This window comes from Asparagus officinalis, chromosome 3 (genome assembly GCF_001876935.1).
Source record: "Asparagus officinalis chromosome 3, Aspof.V1, whole genome shotgun sequence".
Lineage (NCBI taxonomy): Eukaryota > Viridiplantae > Streptophyta > Magnoliopsida > Asparagales > Asparagaceae > Asparagus > Asparagus officinalis.
The window spans coordinates 15,256,508-15,279,019 of record NC_033796.1 but is presented as its reverse complement, the minus strand read 5'-3'; the positions used below and the strand labels follow the sequence as shown (position 1 = coordinate 15,279,019).

The window sequence follows — 22,512 nt, the reverse complement described above, 5'->3', positions numbered from 1 at the left end:
GAAATTTCTAGACCAAGGAAATACCGAAGAGATCCAAGATCCTTCATGTGGAACTGTTGTTGCAACTGAGATTTTGCGTATTGTATACCTGTCATATCATCACCTGTAATGATCATATCATCTACATAGATGAGTAATAAAACCCTGCCACGCGATGTAGTGCGAACAAACAGAGAAGCATCTTGATGACTTTCTATAAAGCCCGCTTTGAGCACAACATCGCGAAAACACTCAAACCAAGCGCGGGGTGCCTGTTTGAGACCATAAACAGCACGACGAAGGAGACATACATGTCCCGGAGGAATATTTGACCCTGGAGGCGGTTGCATATATACGGTCTCTGATAAAGAGCCATGAAGAAAAGCATTTTTGACATCCATCTGGTATAAGGGCCAACGATGAGCAGCAGCGACCGCAAGGAGAGTACGCACAGTGGGCATCTGAGCAACAGGAGCAAAGGTCTCCTCATAATCAATACCTTGTTGCTGAGTAAAACCTCTAGCCACTAAACGAGCTTTTCGACGTTCAATGGTGCCATCAGGACGAAACTTGACCTTATAAACCCATTTACTGCCAACAAGAGAGATCCCAGGAGGACAGGGAACAATATCCCAGGTATGAGTTTGCTGAAATGCTTGAAATTCCTCAGCCATAGCTTGTCGCCACTCTGGAATTTGAACTGCCTCTTGGAAGGACTTTGGCTCAACAATAGTATGAATGGCAGCAAGAAAGTTATGAAAGATAGGTGAATAAGAAGTAACAGAAGCATACCGGGCAGGCATGACATGTGGGCGTTTGCCTCGACGAAGAGCAAGAGGAACCTCAGGCGGGGGAGATGCTGGCGCAGGTGCATGAAGATCAACAGTATTTTCTGGAGTGAGAGTTGTGTCCACAGGATATGGATTAGATGGTGTAAGAGAAGACTCAGGTGAGGAAGAGTCAACAGAAGGAGAGGGAGAGATGTCAGGGAGATCTCGAAAGGAAAATTGAGGTGAAGAAGTGGGTGATGCAGTGGACGGGGAAGCATGATCGGTAGAGTGGAGGAAATTAAAGTCATCAGAAGTAGAATAATATGGAGAATCCTCTTCGAACTGAACATGACGAGATATATGAACTCGACGAGTTGCGGGATCATAACAACGATAACCTCGATGTTCTGAACTAATTCCTAAATAAACACAAGAAACTGCTCTGGGAGACAATTTATCACGTTCGTGAGATGGCAGAAAAACAAAACATCGACAACCAAAAACGCGAACTAGATCATAACGGGGAGGATGAGTATAAACACGACTATAAGGAGTAGCACCGGAAAGAGAGCTAGATGGAGTGATATTAATGGCATGAGTCGCGGTGAGAATAGCCTCAGCCCAGAAACGACGAGGAACAGAGTAAGAAATGAGCATTGATCGGGCAGTATCGAGGATATGACGATGTTTGCGTTCAGCAACACCATTTTGCTCATGAGTGTAGGGACATGACTGTTGAAAGATAGTCCCATGAGAGGACATGATAGAGCGCATGGCAGAGGATAGGTACTCTTTGGCACAATCAGAACGAAAAACTTTAATACGAGATTGCCATTGAGTGAAAATCATAGCAGTGAAGGCTTGATAAGCAGTAAGTACGTCAGAGCGATTCTTAAGTAGGTAAACCCATGTAAAACGAGAGAAATCGTCGATAAAACTAACATAATATAAGTAGCCAGATGAAGAAGGCAAAGGAGCTGGCCCCCAAATATCAGAATGTACTAAATCAAATAAGGAAGTGGATACAGATGTACTCATTTTAAATGGTAAAGCAGTGAATTTAGCCAATTTGCAACCAGCACATGACTCAATACTAGAACTAGATGATACAGGACCAAGTACTCCAGACTGAATAAGACTCTCCAGCCTTTTATTACACACATGACCAAGTCGTCTATGCCATAAATTGGCAGGAAGCGAGGTAGAGGGTTTTGACGAACAAAGAGAAGCAACAAGAGAACGTGGACGTATGGACTCTGGAAGGTGAAGATATTCCAGAAAATACAGTTTGTGCCTCCTACGACCCGCCCCAACCGTCTTGCCCGTCTGTGGATCCTGCACAATACAAGTATCAGAAGAAAATGAGACAAACAGGCCCGCCATGCATAAAGAGCTAATAGAAATTAAATTCAAGCACAATTGTGGAGCCACATAGACGGGACCAAGTGTTAGACGACCAGATGGATCATTTTGTGGGGTAATAGAGCCATACTGAGTAATGGACAATGGTTGTCCAGCAGCTGTGTAGATAGGAGGAAGAGAGGATGAAGTAAAGACAGAGGATAAAAGTGAGGCATTACAAGTCATATGAAAGGAACAACCAGAGTCAAAAATCCAGAGATCATTCATACCAGAGACTGAAGGATTAGCTGAAGAACCAGCAAAATGCATACCAGAGAGTTGTGCGGCGGATGTAGAGGTGATATGTTGAAAAGCATCAAGTTGACGGCGAAGACTTTCAATAGCTTGAATAGTAGAGTCTGAAGTAGTAGAAGGTATAGCATTGGCCAACAATCCTGGTGTACGAGAGGGTTGAGACTGAGGGGGTCGCCGACCACGTCCAGTACCTGAGGAACGTAACTCAGGATGAAGCTTGAAGCATGTCTCAATGCGGTGTCCTTCCTTCTTACAATATTTGCAAGAGAGCTTAGATCGAGCCTGTGGAGAGGGAGCCTGTGGAGAAGTATAATTCATAACAGGAGCAGTGACAGGTACAGACAAAACAGTCTCGAGTGAAGAGGTAGGAGTGTCTGTTGACAAATTGAGTCGTGCTGTCTGCTGCCGGGTCTCATAAGCAGTGAGAGCTCCCATAACTGAGGCCAAAGTCGGAAATTGAGGCTGGTGAAGTAGTTGATCAGCCATAGTTGAATATTCAGGAAGGGACTGAAACAATTGATGCACCTCATGCCGTTCGTACCAGGCTAGCCAGTCTTCATATGTGGAATTACGTCCAGGAAGCATGGAGCGTAACTCTGTCCAAAAAGCTTGCATTTGTCCAAAATGGGACTGCAGAGATGAACTACCTTTGCGTTGTAGAGAAATGCGTTGCAGAAGATATGCCTCCCGTGCACCCGAGCACTCAGTGAAACGCTCAGTGAGACGAGTCCACATGGCCTGAGCAGAGGGAAGCGAGCCAATCTCGACAGTGAGACCAGAGCCAACACAGCGAGTGAGATAATCCATAACACGAAATTCCTGCAATTGCCACTCTGAACTCTCCTTGACATAGAGAGCACGAGCAGTCTGAAGATCGACATCACCACTGCCAGAGGCAATAGTACTGGATGAAGCAACAGTGCTGATGGACGGTGGAACTGGTCCCGTACTGGTGAGATGATCAAGCAAACCAGCGCCACGCAAGGCATTGGTGACAATGGTGGACCACCCTGCCCAGTCACTTTGATCATTGAGGGGCAAAGGTGGTTTGGGAATCTTCTCTGAAGGAGCCATAACAGCAATCTTGAGACGTTAAGATGTCGAGATGCTGTTACTAATGTCGTTCGTTTGAGGCCGAGAGACGGCTTGAAACGACGATGCCGTTAATTTGAGACCGAGAGACGGTCTTGAAACGACAATGCCGTTAAAATAGAACCCGAAGGTTAGAATGAAACCCGAAGGTTTAAAATAGAACCCGAAGGTTAGAATGAAACCCGAAGGTTTAAAATAGAACCCGAAGGTTAGAATGAAACCCGAAGGTTTAAAATAGAACCCGAAGGTTAAACGAGAACGCGAAACGCGTTAAGAGGCCGCAAAACGACAAGGCCAAAATATCTGGCAGATGAACGCCAAATAATTAAAAATAAAAATAAAAAAAATAAAACATTAAACGGCTGCAAAGCAATAAGGCCAAGATTTGGCAAAAGAACGCAAAAGCGTTAAAAATTTTATTGAAAGGGAAATAGCCCTAGCTCTGATACCATGTAAAAGTAAGAGAGAGAGAGAGAATCTTGGGTAAATTTCCCTTGAATTGAATATTGAGTGTGCACATATATTTATACAAGTAGAGGAGTGTGAGGTTTGTTCTCCCAAGCAATGTGGGACTAAAACCCACTACAATACACTATTATCAACAAGCTCTAATATAAAATCAAGAAAATATAGGGTCTAATATGACAAAAAAAAATTCCAAGTCCAAATTTGATGTTCAAAACTATCAATAAATCCATTAATAATTTGAGTCAACGGCGGCGCCCCCAGTCAAATGCCCCTTAAAAGTAGGCGTAAGACTTTAAGCAAACATAAAACTAACTAAAAAAACAGTTTACTTTCATATAATTCTTCACGTGATCTCATTTACCCTCCTCCTGTCTCTCTCCCACCCTTCTTTACTCCTCCAACCCCATACTTCACCCAAAAAAAAAAACAACCCCAAACATTTCTTCCTTAATTTCTCTCTCTAACAGAGCACAGAACTACAGAGGAGCAATTAAGTGCCCACAACGGTAGCAGCGGTTGGTCCTCTGCTGTTCTCATTAACTCCTCGCATTCATTACTCCTCTCTCATCTCCAAACAGCAAATATTCAAAAAAAAAAAAAAAAAAAAACCCCCAAAAAAAAAAAAAAAAAAAAAAAAAAAAAAAAAAAACGAAATGGATCCAAGCTGATGAATGAACCCAAACCCAGCAAACAGGGGGAAAAAAATGCTCCCTTTTCTCCTCCTCCTCCTCCTCTTCACTCTCGCATCAACTCAACCCTTAACCTCAACAACCGAATTAACCGCTCTCTACAGTCTCCGGTCAACTCTCGGCCTCCGGTCGAGGGACTGGCCGAGGAAAACCGACCCGTGTTCGGCCTGGAGAGGAGTCACGTGCCGCTCGGGCCACGTCATCGGGTTAAACCTCTCCGGTCTCCGACGAACCCGACTCGGCCGTACCAACCCTAGGTTCGACGTCGACGGTCTAAAAAAGCTCTCGCGCCTTGAATTTTTCAATTCGACAGGGTTCGCGCTTCCCGGTCCGGTCCCGGTCTGGTTCGGTTCGGAGCTTTCTCGGTCATTTGCTGTGCTTGTTCTTCGGTCTGCGAGGATTAACGGGTCGATTCCGTACAGTCTGGGACTGCTGGGTAACTTATCGGTTCTTGATTTGTCCGGAAATTTGATTTCTGGGTTCATTCCGACGTCCGTTGGCATTTTAACGAAGTTGGAAACGCTAATTTTATCGAATAATGAGCTTATTGGTTCTGTTCCGGCTCAGCTTGAAGATTTGCACGGGTTGAAGGATCTGAACTTGAGTCGAAATGAATTGTCAGGTTTGGTTCCGGATTTTATATGGTCTTTAGGATTGCAGATAATTGATGTTTCATCGAATAATTTTACTGGGGTTTTGCCGGATTCAGTTCAGACTGGTTCTAATCCTAATGTGAGCACTGCAGTGTTCAATTTGTCGAGTAACTTGTACTTTGGATCGGTTTCCGTTGGGTTTCAGATGTTTTTGCAGAGATTTGGTGTTGTTGATTTATCGTCGAATTATTTTCAAGGCACTGTTGCATTGGATGATAAGAGTAGGAATCAATCTGTTGGATTGAATTGCTTTAGAAACGAGCCGAATCAGAGAAACCCAATTGATTGCAAGGGTTTCTACAAAGAAAGAGGGATTGCTTATGATGGCCCTTCAACTCCACCTCCGAGTTCTTCTTCCAATGGGAAGAAGAAAAGCCAGCTATGGAAGTACATTTTGGCTGGGGTCTTGGGGTTTCTTGGTCTGTCAATTATATTGCTTCTATTCATTGCAGTTTACTTAATGAGGGCTGGAGCTCGAACTGCTGATCAACGAGGGATCGGTATCGGACCCGTGTCTTCTGAAATAACCCCGCCGCCACCTTCTAGGGCTCTTTCAGAGAACAAGAGTAATAACAGAGAAGTATTTAGCTATGACAAATTGATTCTTGCAACATCAGAATTTAGCGATACAAACCTTATCAAGAAAGGGCACTCTGGTGATCTCTACAGCGGTGTTCTTGAAAGTGGGTTTTCGATTGTAGTGAAGAGGATTGATCTGGCGACCGTTAAGCATGATGGGTATGTAGCAGAAGTGGATTTATTGGCAAAGGCTTCACATACGAGATTGGTTCCATTTCTTGGGCAGTGTTCGGAGAAGGAAAATGAGAGGTTTTTAGTTTATAAGTATATGCCGCATAGGGACCTGGCTAGTTCATTGTATAAGGAGATTAAGTCGGAAGAAGAGGAGTTGGCGTCATTGGATTGGATTACAAGATTAAAGATTGCAGTTGGGGTGGCTGAGGCTCTTTGTTTTCTGCATCATGAGTGCAATCCACCACTGGTGCATAGGTAAAAGCTCGCTTCTATAGGATATCATGAATTTGGCTCTGACTGAATCCACACTCCATATATATATCTTTTAATTTTCATTCTTAGACACCTCGGCTTTAACTTTTGTTTCCCACTCTTTTGCTTCATCTACCAATCATAAAAGCTAAGAATGTTCGAGGACAGCTATGTGTTTCACAAGGCCCTTTTCCTACTCCTTTTGTTTCCTACTATTTTTCTCATGCCATGCCAGTTGCCTGTCATCTGTTACTTTAACATACATATCTAGAAACACGCATTATTTTTAGTATCCTAATATCGAGCACTTGTAAACTATTGAGTAGAGAATGTATGGAAATGAGTAGTTCAATGTCGTCTTAGGGGAAGGAAGATAGCCCATCAATTAGCTTTACCAAAAGGGGATACGAACAACAAAAAGAAGATGTCTGCAGTCCGCTTATATAACTATGTTAAATGTCATCTATTTATGAATCATACTTTCTTATTTACCCATCTTTTTTTCTTTTGAATTAATGTGTCAAAATAGGATTCATATATAGTATTATAAATAGCAAACCTCGAGAGAAATAAAACCAAGTTAGGACTACTCTAATAAATTTTCAACTATAATTGCAGAGATGTACAAGCAAGCAGTATTCTTCTGGATGACAAATTTGAAGTCTCTCTAGGAAGTTTAAGTGAGGTCTGTGCTCAAGAAGGTGATGGATATCAGAATGTCTTCACTAGGTTCTTGCGAAGATCACAGTAAGTTTATTTTCTGTCACCAACCTATATTAATCAGCTTAGATTAATAATATGCCATATACTTCAATGTATTTTTCAAAGAGAAAACCAGTTGCTCTTTTAGCAGTATACAAGTACACATTTGTTGTTCCTTAACTTGTGTTACTTGTGCATGTTGGAGCATATCAAGCTCCATCCATATTTTGATGGATATGCTCAAACTTGATCAATAAGATTATTCAGTATCTTATCCATCTTTAGAAAAATGTCCGCAAATCATAAGAAGAAATTTAACCTTGATGGTTTAAGCTCATTTGATCTCTACTCTTGATGATCGATGAAAATGTCATTTATCTACGGTTTACTTTCAGAATACAAACTACCTTCTCTTGTATGCAATTCTCTGGCATGACATGCTTTTATACTCATACTCATTTCTTTTTGCTTGTATGCAGGAAACCTGACCACAGGACATCTGATCAAGGCACTTCTGGTGCGTATACTTGCACATAATATACTTATATCTCTTAATTTTTTTTGGGGGGCAATAAACAGATAATTAAGGATTATGGATAATAAACAAAGACAAGGACCTGTAAACTACACTTGAGCTATAGATATCCGAAATTCTATTTCCTTTGACATTTTGTTCTAATTATTTACTTTCAGGTTCTCCAGCACCAACATGCGCCTATGACATATACTGCTTTGGTAAAGTCCTACTCGAGCTAGTCACAGGCAAGCTAGGCCTCAGTGGATCCAACGACTCCACGACAATTGATTGGCTCAACCACACACTTCAATGCATCAGCTTATACGACAAAGAAACTCTTACAAAAATCATAGACCCTTCCCTCGTCTTAGATGAGGACCTCACCCAAGAGGTATTTGCGACAGCATACATAGCAAAAACTTGCTTAGATCCAAAACCATCTAGACGTCCTTTAGCAAGATACGTACTCAAAGCTTTAGAGAATCCTTTAAAGCTAATGAGATTGTATAGCTGTTCGAATTCAAATTCTGTTCGTTTGAGAAGTACATCATCTTGGGCTTCATGGAATGGGGCCTTTTTTGGAAGCTGGCGTCAGAGTTCGTCAGACGTAACATTGAGGAGGTCTTGTACTGTGAGGTCACAGGAGAGTTTGGGTGAGTGCTCTTTTTCGAGAAAGAGACATTCGACTGAGATTTTTCCTGAGCCTTTAGGTAATGCTTTTGGCGATGAGGACTTGAGAGAGAGAAATTGATTCTTTGGTGCAGTTTTCTCACCGGTGAAATCTCAGGCTAGAATTGTACATTGTGTGACTTATATCTGATTGTTCTGGTTTGCTTGCTGGTTGCTGTAAACGGATCATTGAGTGAGGTTTTCGTGCCTCTTTCCACAGGAAAATTTGGATGGAATATAGAGTATATGTCTCATCTTTGGTTTTAGACGGTATTTGTTTCTTCTTTGTCTACTATAAAATGACATAAGTCGATAAGATTTCAATCATCTTGTAGTAAGTAGTGATTACAGTCAGCAACATAAAGGACTGAGAGCTTGACATTAGGATGGGAGAATCCAATAAAAGAAGGAAATAAAAAAAAGGTGTTTCGGATCGAGGGGAATTTTGAAAATAATATTGTTCTAAGAATGATTACGAAGGGAGACATTCTTGGATAATATTTATAAGAATGAACCTTCTATTTACCACAGGCGTCAAGCACTATGGTTTTGCTTTCATGGTAATTTTGCGGGAACCTCATGTCTCAGGCTCATCAAACCCGAGTATGATAGCATCATCATTTATATAATTTTGAATTCCCTCGGTTCTATGCACTCAAAAAAAGGAAAACAAAAAACCTCGATCCTATGCAAATGAAGCCACGAACAGAATTTGAAAGAGAAAAACAAATCAAAATGTGAACAAAATCTCCTCCTCTATATTTAAAGGAGAATCCAAAGAGTTGTTGTTTATGCTACAATAAATCACACAGTGTAGCATGAACATTGAACCATTTCTGGTCCTCTACAGTCGAAGCTACTGCTTATGCTACAGTACTAAATCTAATATGCTCCTCCATGCTTAAAGTAATACAATAATTAAATCAAATATATTAAAACAAAAATAGAGATAAATTTAAAAATGATCCTCTACGGTCGAAGCTACTGTTTATGCTACAGTACTAAATCTAATCTGCTCCACCATACTTAAAGTAATACAATAATTAAATCAAATATATTAAAATTGTATTAAATCAAATATATTAAAACTCAGATGGAGATAAAATTAAAATATAGTATTTAAAAAAATAAGGAGCTGGGCTATGCGCAAAGTGCAGGCTAGTTTGACGAAATAACAAAAGAATAAGGTCCCACCGAGATTTGAACTCGGGTTACTGGATTCAGAGTCCAATGTCCTAACCGCTAGACCATGGGACCTTCGTATAGAATTTTCTACTAATAAATTGTAAACTTCGTCTCGTTGCCCACTCTTCCTCCCGTCGAAGACCATTAACTGACCTCTTTCCCCTCTTTTCTTCACTACCATTTCCCTTCCTCCTCCCATTTAACTAATAACTAAAGCTTTTCTCCGTCAATGTCACTCCTCTCCCTCCGCCGCGCCGTTCTCGCCCTCGCCCGCCGCCCCCGTCCCCTCTCAATAAGAAAACACCGCTAGTCCATTCGGCGGGCCCCACAACGGCCTCACCGCGCCGCCTACTCGCCGCTCCGGCCTCTCCGTCGCCGTCTAGAGAGCGCCGACGTCATGGAGGCGCCGCCGTCACAGAAGAGATCATCCCTGGCTTTCGCTTCTCTCGCTGCAGTTACCTCCAGAGCCTCCTTCGTCCCTCAGTCATCCGGTAATCTCACCGGCGAAACTCTCTACCTTTCCTTCACTTCGTTTATTTTATTATTATTTGTTTTTTTTAATGGTTAAGAGAGCTTGAACTGGGGAGGCATGGGCTAAAGCTTCTTCGAAGGAATCCGTCGTCGTTTACGCCGTGTCTTGATGGCCGGTATTTGCTTTTAGGGCCGGATAAAGAGTTGAATCACGCGGAGATTTCAAAGTTTTGTAAAAAGGACGCGGATGCTTATCCAAGGTGCAAACTTTCTCTTTTTAGGGGTTAATTAACTTCTAAACTCTATTGTAAGGATGATCAACTATCGAAGGTGTTTTATGTAGATAAATAGTAGTTATGCATGGAGTTTAATATTTGTGTTATTGCACGCATACTGTGATAATGTTATGATTGGATAAATACTAACTCAAAATGAACCTATGAGTGTTATTTTCTGATTGGAAACCAAAAAAATTAATGAAATAAACATCTATGTAACCGTTTTCAACCTAAACCGTCTCAAGATATGGATAACAACATAGAAGCTAGAAATACATAAATAATAGCTATTTCCAAGGGAGATAGTTTAGGAATGACTAAACACATGCCGCGTTTCTCCAACCAGTGGCAGTTGTTTAGTAGAATAGTATGTACGGATAGATTTGAGAATGGAGATGGAGCTGCTGATTAGATTGCTAATGTGATAACTGGCTTTGATAGTATCTTTTCTAACATTATAGGTCAGAGCTACTCATGAAAATTTTAAATTTTCATCTTATTTAATAGAGTTTTGTAAGTTTTAGAAAGATAGTTATAGGTTACTTTACATATGTACGTATGGTTTCCTGCAATGCAGGTATGAGGAACAGCTCGAGAAGTTTTGTAAATTTATGGAGTCTCTATTAGACTCACACCCCCCAGAAATTAGGCACGATGGAGGATCCTTAATGGACCAGGTTAAAGATAAGTTGCATAAGTCAGCATTCTGGAGTCATTTTCTCCAACATGCTTATAAATTGGGACAGAAGGACATGGTGTAAGTGTTTTTCTTTAGTCACAACCTTTCCTTCTCAGCAATTTTGATTGTTGATATATGTAAGATGCGTTTATTACCATACTTTATATGCTTCGAAATGTTCATTATTTTGTGGGCTAACATATTTGTTTTGACAGGGAATTTGTAGATCTTTTAGTTTCACCATCATCGAAGGTCTTGAATAACTGGTTTGAGGTTGTCATGCTTCATCTCTGCCATACTTTTCCAGTTTAAATTTTTATATGCCAGTTTGAATTTTTATACTATTCCTTTCAGTAGAATTATTATATGATCTGTTCTATTTTCAGCTCTTCTTTCTTTCTTTTTATTTATTTACTTATTTATAGTTTGCATAGTTGCTAAGTTCAGTTCTTTAAAACATAAAAAATTTCTTACACAACTGCAAATGATCTAAGAATACAAACCTGAGCAGTTTTGCATCTTAATTCCGTCTCTAGTTGCATTGAGCAATCCTCCCAACTTCTCTGACCATGCACACATCCCATCCTTCGTACATGCGTGCTTTGTATTGTACCAACAGCTGCCTTCATGCTAAAGGATGTACCACATGTTCATATTTCTCACTATTAAATGAATTAATAAACTCACCATCTTTTATCAACATAGTATGTCCTAGGAATTGTGAGGTATTCCACAACCTCCCTTCTAATCCACCCGCTTCAGCCACATCCACTAACCTAAAAAGCTGTACTAACTGAATTATTTGCTTCTTGCAGTCAGATGTTTTAAAAGCAACACTTGCTACTGATGCAGTGATTGGGAGTATGGTAATTATTCCTCAAAACATTTCTCGGTATATCATTAGAAATTGGCTTATTCTCTTTTCAGCATTTCTTTTTGTTTCATGCTTCTCTAAGGGAACTAAATTTTTTGATTAAATTCAGTTCCCATTTATTGGTAAAACATCTTTATTTGAAATTTATGGTTTGCTTTTTCTTTGGTCTAGCTGAGTGCATTCTGCTACATCCAAATTCATCTTGATTTTAGATGTTTGGCTTAGGTACACTAAACTTGTGATGTAGTTTAATATTTTCTTAATACAACAAGCCTCTTTATACAGTTTGTTTTCATGATGGAAGGAAGAGTACCTTATTGACGGTAAAGGTGTATGGTTAGGTAATAGATATCATATGGAACAAGTGTTGCTAATCACCAGCAAATTTATCAATCATGGTGGAGGTAAATATCAAGTTTCCCATGATTGGACCAAAATCACGAAGTAGTTCTAGCCCAGATAAGGTTTGGCTTCATTTTGATGGACAACCTATTTTTGACATATTTCATGGAACATAAACACCTCCAAATGAAAAATTAATCAAGGATCAAATCTGATTTTTGGATGTGGAGTTGTTGGTGGAAGAAACATAATCATATACGATTTCCATAATTGCATTTAATTATGACAATTCTACAAACAAGTGCATAACGGTTCGCTCTCTGACAGAAAATACCTAGCTTCCCAAGCAGGCACATATAGCTAGTTTTAAACTAGTAGGTAGCAGCTCATTGATCTCTTTATTCTTGTCTAATTATCATGAAGTGACATGCACATCTACGTCCATTTATGTTCTTATTTATTCCGTCTTTAGTTTCTTCATTCTTATTATTGGATATATGGCATTTCCGTTCATCTTGTATGGAAGAAAACAACTAAGTTATAAATCAATTTGTTTCATTAATCAGATTTCTACCTAATATTTCAAATTTTTTTCATACATGCACCTTTATAACTTTCTTTGTAAAACGCTTCTAGGCATCTGCAATATTTCTACCTTTTATTTTTCTGATTAAGGAATGCCCATCTGACTCCTGAAACTTTGATTCAGACAAACGTTCACACTCCTGGCTCAGGATATGTTTTGCTACATCATGTAATGGGGGAAACTGATGGTGAGCGTGGAGTATGGTCGTATGTACCTGAACTCTGGCTTAATTTTTGTTTTTCCATGATATATACTTGTTGAAGGATGGGCTTCTGAGGGCATGTAATTAGCGCATGGTCTCTTTCTTGATGCATGCATTGTGTAAGTTTTATAGTTCAGTCCACGAATTGAGTTAGCAATATGGACACATCATATCGCAGTATGATATAAATGTCAAATAAAGGCACATGGTTGCATAAGATTCATTTAGGACAAAATTTTCTTGTAAAGTGCACCAAAGCAAGATGTGATACATATCCAATGTACCATCATACAGCCAATGCAAACTATGGAGAGCATATGCTGCATTACAATTCGCAACAGGCCCAAAATTGATATATTGATATACTTCCTGATGAAATAACCTGCTAATATATAGATGAGCAGTAAGAGTAAGGCTATAACGGGGCGAACGTAATTATTGGTTGAGAATTGAGGAACCTTTGATGCGTGAAACATCTGGCAAGATGTTGCACCAGGGACTTGGTTGCTCTCTGTGGCTAGGTAGAAATGCAGTCAGATTTATTTCTTTTGTTTTTGGTCAAGCTGTATTTAGGTTACACATGTGTTTGGTCAAGTACTAAAGTGGAACTTCATTTCCATGTGATATCCATGTCAGTAGAAGTATATGTGCAAAAAGAAGATGATACAGATATTCTAATACTGAAAACTTACTAATTTAAATTGGATGCCTAATTGACAACATGTCAACGACATTCGCTTGGTGTAATAAAAGATGAGGCTGAATAAGACTATGGTGGCTTCTCACTTGGCTCTCATTTCCAAGTGTTTTTTGTCAATAGTCAATACTATAGGTTTTAAAAGCTACTGACCGGACAGATAAAAGTAGCAATATAGTTGATAGTTTCCGAATCTTAATCATAGATGCAGAAATATGGTGCTACTTTGCACTTGGTGTTAAAATTAGTAAATATTTTTAAATTAAGAATCTCAATCAAAAGTAAGAAAGATAAATGCTTATCGCCTCAAAAAAGACGATTTTAGTAGAAAATGTTTGTATGAGGAGTCAATGAGATAAGTTGGAGGGAAAATCAGTGAAAGTATAAATCTGAATATACTCCTTGACGCATTCTTTCTTTTCTTCATCTTAGTTGGAAATATCTCTCTGAGGAAGGTAAATATGTTGTGTAGGTATGTTGAAGGCGGAATGGGCTCAGTGTCCTTGGCTATAAGTAATTCAGCTCGTGAAGCTGGAGCTCATATTTTCACCAATGCGGAGGTATGCTTCTACTATTTTTTGGTTCATACGTGCATCCTTTAGAATAGCCAAGAATAATTTTCTTTTTCCAACTTTTAGTACACTGGTCTTCTGCAACCCTTTTTATCACAAGAAATTTCACTGCCTGATTATATCATGTTTGAATTTATTTTTAGCATGTCCTTAAATATGTTTATATCCTATCTGTTCCTTACTAACATCTTGTCAAATGGCAGTAACTTTTTTACAGTTTTGTTATTAGGTTTCCCAAATGCTAGTGGATGAGAAAACTGGTGAAGTAATCGGGGTCAGTCTTGTTTCATGTTAATCACTGAACCTGGTTTTCTTTTGTTTTCTTTTATTTTCTTATAATTTCATGCACTTGGTACAATTACCTAGGTACAACTGGTTGATGGAACAAAGGTGCATTCTTCAGTTGTTTTGTCAAACACAACTCCATATAAGACTTTTGTGGTAAGGTTAATTATTGATTATCATTTTCAAATATATTTGCAGAATCCATGTTATGGAGCTCACCAGTAAATTTTGCCCTCACTAGATTTTCTAGCCAACCTCAAGAATTTGAGATGAAGTTGCCTTATGGTTGTATACCTTATTGATACACATCTACTAAGTCTTGGTTCGTTGATATGGTTTTACATAGTGGTTTTTTTTGGAAATTTTTTTTTACCCCTTCACCTATGCAGGAGTTACTGCCTCCAGATGTCCTTCCCGAAGAATTTCTCTCTGCTGTTAAAAATATCGACTACAGTTCAGTAAGATTCTCATACTAAAAGATCTTTCACTGCCAAGTAATGGATGCCTTGTCTTCAAGATATTGATACATATGTCATGCCTTTCCCTTCTTTGAACTCTTTTAGAGGGCTAATATAATATAAACTATTGGAATTTATTTTTGATGTTGAAGATATTAACATGGTGATTGTTGTGAATCCAACCAAGTTCTTGCAGAACAATTTATTTCTTATGTATTATTGGCTATACATATACTTACTTTTCCATGTTTTAAAGTATTTTTAAGTGGTTGACAAAGTAATAAGGCCTTTGCTAATGATTTTTAGATGTGGAATAATAGATACTTTGAAGGACGTGCTTCATCTGTTTCTGTTACATATAAGAATCTCCAAGACTAAAATATGCATATCAAATACAGGTCTTTCATGCTCATAAATTGTTTAAAGAATTCACCTATAAGAATCATATATGGTAAATTTGGATAGTAGGTATTGATGCGACTATCATTAAAAAATAAGTTGAGATAATGGTGGAATATACGTATGATTTGTTGAAATTTGTGGAATTGTCTCTTTCATTGACTTATTTTTATAAAATGGATAATCGTTGTTTGAATTACTCCTAGTTGACAGTATTTGTTCTTGTGCGATTTAAGTCCTTTGCTTTTTATTGATCACATTTTGGATGAAAAAAGCACAAAACGCATAGAATGATGTTTGTTCTTAGTGTATCTATGTCTTGGCTTATTCTATTTTCCAGAGATCAGCATGTAGGTGCAATGTACTGTATCATAACATGTGACCATATGCATATTCAATTTTTCAGAAATCATCATGTATGTATAGTGCATTATATCATAACATGTGATCGTATTCATATTTATCTCTTCTTGTAATTTAAATCAAATGCATAATCATACCAAAAAGGCAGCTCACATTATTTATGTCATATGGGTACTTCTGCTTAATGATATTTTTAGATGACAGAACAAATTTATTACGATATTTATGTACCAAACATATATTAACGTAGGAAACCTTATTATTGAGTTGTCCATTCAATATAGTACCAGATTATGAAATTGGAACCATGCAATTTGATTTACAGTTTTTTTGGGTTGGTGGGGAAAAACTACGATCACAGTTTTAATGTTTTTATTTTATACTGCTCTCAATTTCCAGTTTTAGATGGTTTTCTGGACGTGACTGTAAATAAGTTCTTATGTGGTTGGATTAGATATTCTTATGTTCAATAATTGTATCACATTCTTTCCCCTTCAATAATCTTTACCCTACCATGGAGCTTAGTTCCCTATTATGCTTACTCATACAGTTTTCCCTCGCGGAAACTGTATTAAACTACTTCACTGAAAACATGTTATGCAATGAAAATACCTTAGCTAACGTTACATTGTCCAATGACAGGGGACAACAAAGATTAACTTAGCTGTTGATAGGTTGCCTCAGTTTCTATGCAGCAATAGTGATCCTGAGGCTGGCCCTCAACATGTGGGCACCATACATATTGGTTCTGAAAGGTATTCTGACAATTCATTTCACATTTATGGCTACATCATTTAGAAGTTTTTTTTTAATTAGTAACATCATTTAGAAGTTACTCTTAGTAACAACTCGCTTCATACTTTTGTCTTATCCATGTGGTAATTTTCAAGGAAAACTTCATGCTTTAAGCTACTTCTGATATTTCTACATGTTAACATCACTGGTAATTTTGCCCGCCAACAGTAGTAGCTGAATCATGAAGCTGACTCTTTTATTTCTATTCACTTAGGTATGAATTTTGAAGTTCTCTCCAAAATTTGTAACTTAACCCAAATACTCAAATAAAAGAAACACCCCAAAAATAAAACAAAATAAAAAATATGTAAAAAGTGAAAAATGAAAGTATTCCACTCTTATAGATTTCTGCTGGACTATCCTAAAAAAATTTCGTTGAACTGCTCTGGGAGATTATATCTGTCTTCCTGATTTATTATTGTCTTTCTCAAGTATGGAGGAGATTGATTTAGCATACAAGGATGCTTTGAATGGTGTACCTTCAAAGAGACCACTTATTGAAATGACAATTCCCTCTGTCTTGGACAAGACCATTTCTCCACCAGGTATGTCATTCTTTTATTGTTTTTCAATACTATCTATATTCTTTTATTGATGCAATGCATGGTTCTTAAGTTTCTATTGGAGTTACTTTAAGCATATCACAATTTGGTCTTTAGATAGCTATTTATCAACTATTATCCAGCTATTGCTTATTATTTATCTATATAAGGAAAAAAAATTCTATCATTAAACAAGCTATCTAGAGATTGCTTAAAAGATGAAATTCTAATTTAGATATAAGAATTTTGCAAAAGCTGTAAACTTAAGTATGGCTTAAAGCCACATCCTTTGCAATACTTTGATCGGAATTAGTTCTAGGGTATGTATTTTTTTATTATAGAAGAATCTGCTCAATTTATTAGAAACCAACTTGTTCAACTCTATGACCATTCTAATATACATGATTATTGTAAGCGACATATTTTTTCTGCAGGTCAACACGTTGTTAATCTCTTTGTCCAGTACACACCGTACAAACTCTCAGAAGGCAGCTGGCAGGACCCTAGAATCAGGGTAGGTTTGATATCCCCTCATACATCATTTCATCATTAATAGTTTCAGCACAACAGAATTATGTAATTGTTGTATGAACTGTAGTATATGAAGTTTATGCATGTTTTTCTTGGAGCCCCACTTTGGTGAAAGCAGTACTGGGATGGGTGGCATCCTGTAAAGGCCTTGTTGTTGCTGTCTTCTACTGACGGTTATAACAATAGAACTTCAAAATCGACCGTATGGAAGTGTGTTTAAATTAGTTTGATACCTGGTACTCATCATGTTAAACTGTTCAACACTGTACTTTCCTCTCCTATTTTGACTACTCATGGTTCCACAAATTCCGGGCCATTCTAATAATATGAAGCTAGTGCGAATACTATCTATTTGCATAGCAGATAAGCTATATAGATCCATTATTCTCTATACGTATGTAGGTCTTTTTGCATTAGGTATTTAATTTGTTGAATAATAAGATTTTCTTACCTTTTTCCAGACATTTTTGTATTTGAGCAAGTGAGCTACTTATTTGTTTGCTTGTTATGAATATTATGCTTAACATGGGCTGGCATTTAAATTTAGTGCTACGCTGTATGCACTCTTGCTGGTGGACGGTGGGGGGGGGGGGGGGCGGTCTAAGCGTTTTTATTTTGTTTATCTGCAAGATCTGTTCATACTAAAAGCTGGTATATAGACTAGCAGTGTCCCAATTTATCTTGGATGGACTTGACTGTTCACAAAAAGGGGCACTGCTAGTATGCTTAAATTGTTTGTTACTAGAAGTTGCCCCAGCACCTGAGAGACTTACAGTGTGCTATTTACAGGAATCATTTGCTCAGAGATGTTTCTCCTTGATCGATGAATATGCACCAGGATTTAGCTCATCTGTTCTTGGCTATGACATGTTGACGCCACCTGACCTTGAGAGGGAAATTGGCCTTACAGGTAAGTTTCACTAGTTGGATTTATCCAGTTACGACAGTCTGCTAGGAATTTAGAGAAAACCTGTTTCCCCTATGCTTACCTTCTTTCGTTAAAACCAAATTTAAAGTACTGTAAATAATCTTCAGTTAATGAGAGTTAGATGCCTTATGTATGCATCTGGCGAACTTTTTCAGGGGGAAACATTTTTCATGGTGCAATGAGCTTGGATTCTCTATTCTTAATGCGGCCAGTTAAAGGATGGTATGTTCTAATTTGAGAAAAGAGTATGCTATTATAGCTTATTCTTACATTGCGTTCTAGAGCTATGTTGACATTACACGATTCCCTAAAATGAACACTATCATACATGAGAAACAGTTCATTGGCTGTGTACAGTGTGCCGATAAAGATATGAAGGAGATTTTAATGCATCTACTTGAGAATAACTGAGGACAACTATGTTACATCTCCCCTAGGCCTCCCAGAATGTTCAAAATTTCTGCATTCTACTAGCTCGCTTAACATGGGTTTCTTTCTAAAATTTTGTTTTCGTGTGCATGCATCTTTAATCTAGTTCAAGTCACTGTAATATATTTGAATGTAGATATGAGAGCATCCAAAATGATTCACTACATCCCATGGGGTTTTTTCCCTTCTTTTCTCTCTCTCTCTCTCTCTCTCTCTCTCTCTCTCTCTTCAGGTCAGGCTACAGGACACCTCTGAAAGGGTTGTATCTATGTGGGAGTGGCGCACACCCTGGAGGTGGTGTGATGGGTGCACCTGGGCGTAATGCTGCTTCTGTGGTTATCCAAGACCTGAAAAGTTCAGCAACTACCTGAAATGAATCCCGGTTTATTGGTAAGAATATTCATATAAGTTCCACTTTGTGCTGTGTGCATCTATTAAGAACTTGAATCTGACTCGGGTTTATGCTCGATATGATGACAGTTTGGTTGCGCTATGTTATTCACCTATCCCAGTATCACATGATCAAAGCTCTGTGCCTTTGAACAGAGCATCGCTACTTGATGAGTTGTTATTGATTGCTTCTGCGGCCAAAGATAAATTATGTACCAGAGGCAGAGGCCACTTCTGTAACCAAAGACGAGTACCTTAGCTTCGCATTAGTTCTAGTTACTTTGTATTGAGCCTTTGATGGGCTTAACTTACATTGTTTCTGATAATTTATCTATACTTATAAAAGATAATACCCGTGTCAAAACTTTTAATTTCCTATTTTGCCCTTTTAAATTTTGATAATTCGCAATTATACCATTGGTTATAATTAATCCTTAAATAATTATCCATAACTATTTATTAAATGCACCTCCTACTCTCCCTAAGAATATTTGGTCAAGAATAAAATTATTATCAATAGTTTATAATCTAATACTACATACAAATGATTATGTCTATATTTAGAATTTTAGAATGTTAATGTTCACTTTTTGGTCTACCTTAGTTGCATGTCGGGGGGCTTGCGACTCTTCTATCTAAGAAGTTGAAACGATCGTATTGGAGGGATATCAAAGTTTAAACCATGGGAGGATCATAGTTTTGTAGAAACTATCTAATGTAAAATTAGAGAATGATGCAGTTCTTTCTTTATTGTTTTGGGTCTTTTGAGCATCAGTTACTAATGGGTCCAAAATTTTAGCTCAAGACTATGAATTTTTTCCTAATCAATCACAAAATAGTATAAGACAAAGTTAAACAAATAATTATAATAACAAGATGTAGAGTCTAGACTTTTAAAATTCAATTTGAATCAATGCATAAACTATGAACCAAATTAACTAACAAACAATCCTTTTTATTTTTATATACTTCTCTTTCATCTCTTGAGTGTAAATTAGCTCATACATTTTCTTCCACTCACCATAATACCTACTAAGTCAAAACCATACAATTACAAAAGAGAAGGTCAACTAGAACTCCATTTGGATTAAAATAGAAAATTTAACAGAGCACAAGATGTCGACTTCTTTCGATGATCAAATTTGCTCAAGCATGTGTTAGCATATTAGAATTTTGAAAATAAGTTTCGAAACTCAATTATTGTAGAAATGAGTCAATTTGGTACAATTTAAATTGGTACAATCAATTTGGTGATTAGTTTTCTTTTTGGAGACATTAGGATCACTCAAATTTCAAAATGTATTATAAAAATACTAAAATGAACAAATGTATCTTAAAATCTCATTAGATTAAATATTTTTAAAATTCAACCTCCTAAACGTATTTCACGGTATAATTTAAAAACACATTGTATCAAAAAAAATCTATGATGTTAATATCATGGAGTAGGGGCACGATTAGGAATGCATTAAGCTAATTGTATTATCCTTTTGCTGTTACATTGAAAAGTACAAAATAAACTTTCATATCATGATTTCAGACAAAAAACATTAAATAAATACTACAACCAGCATATTTACATGCATCCAAAATAAATGTCATGATTTCAGACAAAAAACATTAAATAAATACTACAACCAGCATATTTACATGCATCCAAAATAAATGTTATATTTTTATTAATAAATACTACAACCAGCATATTTACATGCATCCAAAATAAATGTTATATTTTTATTATAAATAAACCCATTACTAAAGTGATATCTTCTTAAGCTTTGACTTTTTAACATTCTAATTAATTACTTATTTTATATGTTACAATTTTTTTCACTTATTTCTCTCATCCTCTCCTTCCAACCACCTAACTTCTATTTCTGTGAAACGAAGTGCTTGGAATGACATTAAAGATGAAATAGATTTCTATGGAAATGCTATCGCAATGATTCAATGCAACTTGTGAACTAGAGATTGATAAAATGCATATGAATGACATAATCAGTCTCTCTTGTAATTGTAAATACCATAATTATAATTTCCTTAATTTAGTGTAAATACCATAATTAAGTAGTATTGATTTATTTTCTTACTAAAATTTGTTCATCGGTTCCATTTTGATAGTTTTTGCTCCCTTTTAACTATAAACTTTAGCATTATGATTATTCAATTTCTTTAATGTTCGTTTGAATGCGTTACACAAAATTTAAAATCTCATGTTAATAATTAAATCGACAGAAAATAAATATAATTCAAAACCAATTTGAATTTTTATTTTATTTGGACCGACATGAAACCGAGCTTGACTTGAAAGTATAGTGTTACGAAAGTGAAAAATACTTGAAAAATAAAAGGAAAATGAATAATTAAAATCAATCAGCTAAGATGATTGATTAAAAATAGTCTAGAGCGAAACTAAAGAGAATATAAAATTTATTCCTAATCATTAATAGACTTCATTAAAAATTATAAACTAAAAATTAATGTCAACTCTAGTATATTTTATATAATAAAAGCATCCACATAGTACTAAAAAAAGTTCATGAAAAACCTCTTCTAAAGATTCCTTATTTACTCAAAAAATTAAACAATTCTTTAAAATATTCAAGAAATAATAATGTCATTTATTTCCTTCTGTTTTATTTTTTATTGAGTCGAGATCAATCATTCTTCACTTTTATCCTTTTCCTAGGCAATTCTAGAGTAGTGTCTTTATCAACTACATCGATTGTGACATCAAGCTAGAGCTAAATTTCTTGTGTTGTTATATTTCTCTAGACTCGTTCATCTTTTATCTTCTTATCTTATACATCATAAAAAAGTTGAATATATTTTAGTTGTTCAATATAAACTTCTTGAAATACGAACTTTGATTATTTTTCTGTTTTAATGAGAATAAATGTTAATTTCATATATATATATATATATTATATATATATAATTTTTGTGTTTCTAATTTATTACTTAAATAAGATTAGGAGTTACCTCTTTTTTCTCTACAATGAATTCTTCTGTTGTGCATTCTATAAGAGTTTCGCTACATCAAGTAATGTTATTTTTGCTCTGTCCATGTCATTTTTCATGAGGATCTGAACTAAATAACTGCATTTTTCACCGTCAATTTGCCTTAGATTATAATGCCAATATTTTATTTTGATATGTTTATTTCATTTAGAAGGGATATTGCTTAACCTTGATAAACGTTATTGGTTATTTTGTGACATTTATCATTTTGGCACTCTTATTAGCATCTCTATCCACCTTCTTGTATATTAAAGCAGTTATATCGATGATCTCAATCAATCAAGA

At 36.8% G+C, this 22,512-nt stretch overlaps 2 protein-coding genes and 1 non-coding gene across 3 annotated transcripts; 2 read left to right on the top strand and 1 right to left on the bottom strand.

Moving 5' to 3' along the window:
• LOC109833137 (probable LRR receptor-like serine/threonine-protein kinase At2g16250) lies at positions 4,579–8,466 on the top strand. Its single transcript, XM_020400699.1, has 4 exons — positions 4,579–6,315; positions 6,931–7,059; positions 7,494–7,531; positions 7,708–8,466. The coding sequence occupies exons 1-4, from the start codon at positions 4,637–4,639 to the stop codon at positions 8,280–8,282; spliced, it is 2,421 nt and encodes an 806-aa protein (XP_020256288.1). The 5' UTR covers positions 4,579–4,636; the 3' UTR covers positions 8,283–8,466.
• On the top strand, positions 8,744–19,577 carry LOC109834675 (pyridine nucleotide-disulfide oxidoreductase domain-containing protein 2). The gene is given in 19 exon segments (XM_020402706.1): positions 8,744–8,760; positions 9,696–9,765; positions 9,767–9,876; positions 9,955–10,116; positions 10,712–10,891; positions 11,029–11,086; positions 11,629–11,679; positions 12,739–12,821; positions 13,987–14,074; positions 14,316–14,360; positions 14,453–14,527; positions 14,761–14,829; positions 16,234–16,346; positions 16,819–16,931; positions 17,363–17,442; positions 18,249–18,369; positions 18,543–18,609; positions 19,049–19,206; positions 19,297–19,577. Coding segments are annotated over 18 exon segments (1,641 nt in total). The 3' UTR covers positions 19,188–19,206; positions 19,297–19,577.
• TRNAQ-CUG lies at positions 9,386–9,457 on the bottom strand. The gene has a single exon. It is a non-coding gene; the product is annotated as a tRNA-Gln (tRNA).

Bases quoted from the DNA above. Each gene is read 5' to 3' on its own strand.
- LOC109833137 (XM_020400699.1), top strand. From the start codon at position 4,637: ATGAACCCAAACCCAGCAAACAGGGGGAAAAAAATGCTCCCTTTTCTC. The intron at 6,316-6,930 runs GTAAAAGCTCGC...CTATAATTGCAG, and splicing joins AATCCACCACTGGTGCATAG to AGATGTACAAGCAAGCAGTA. The intron at 7,060-7,493 runs GTAAGTTTATTT...GCTTGTATGCAG, and splicing joins AGGTTCTTGCGAAGATCACA to GAAACCTGACCACAGGACAT.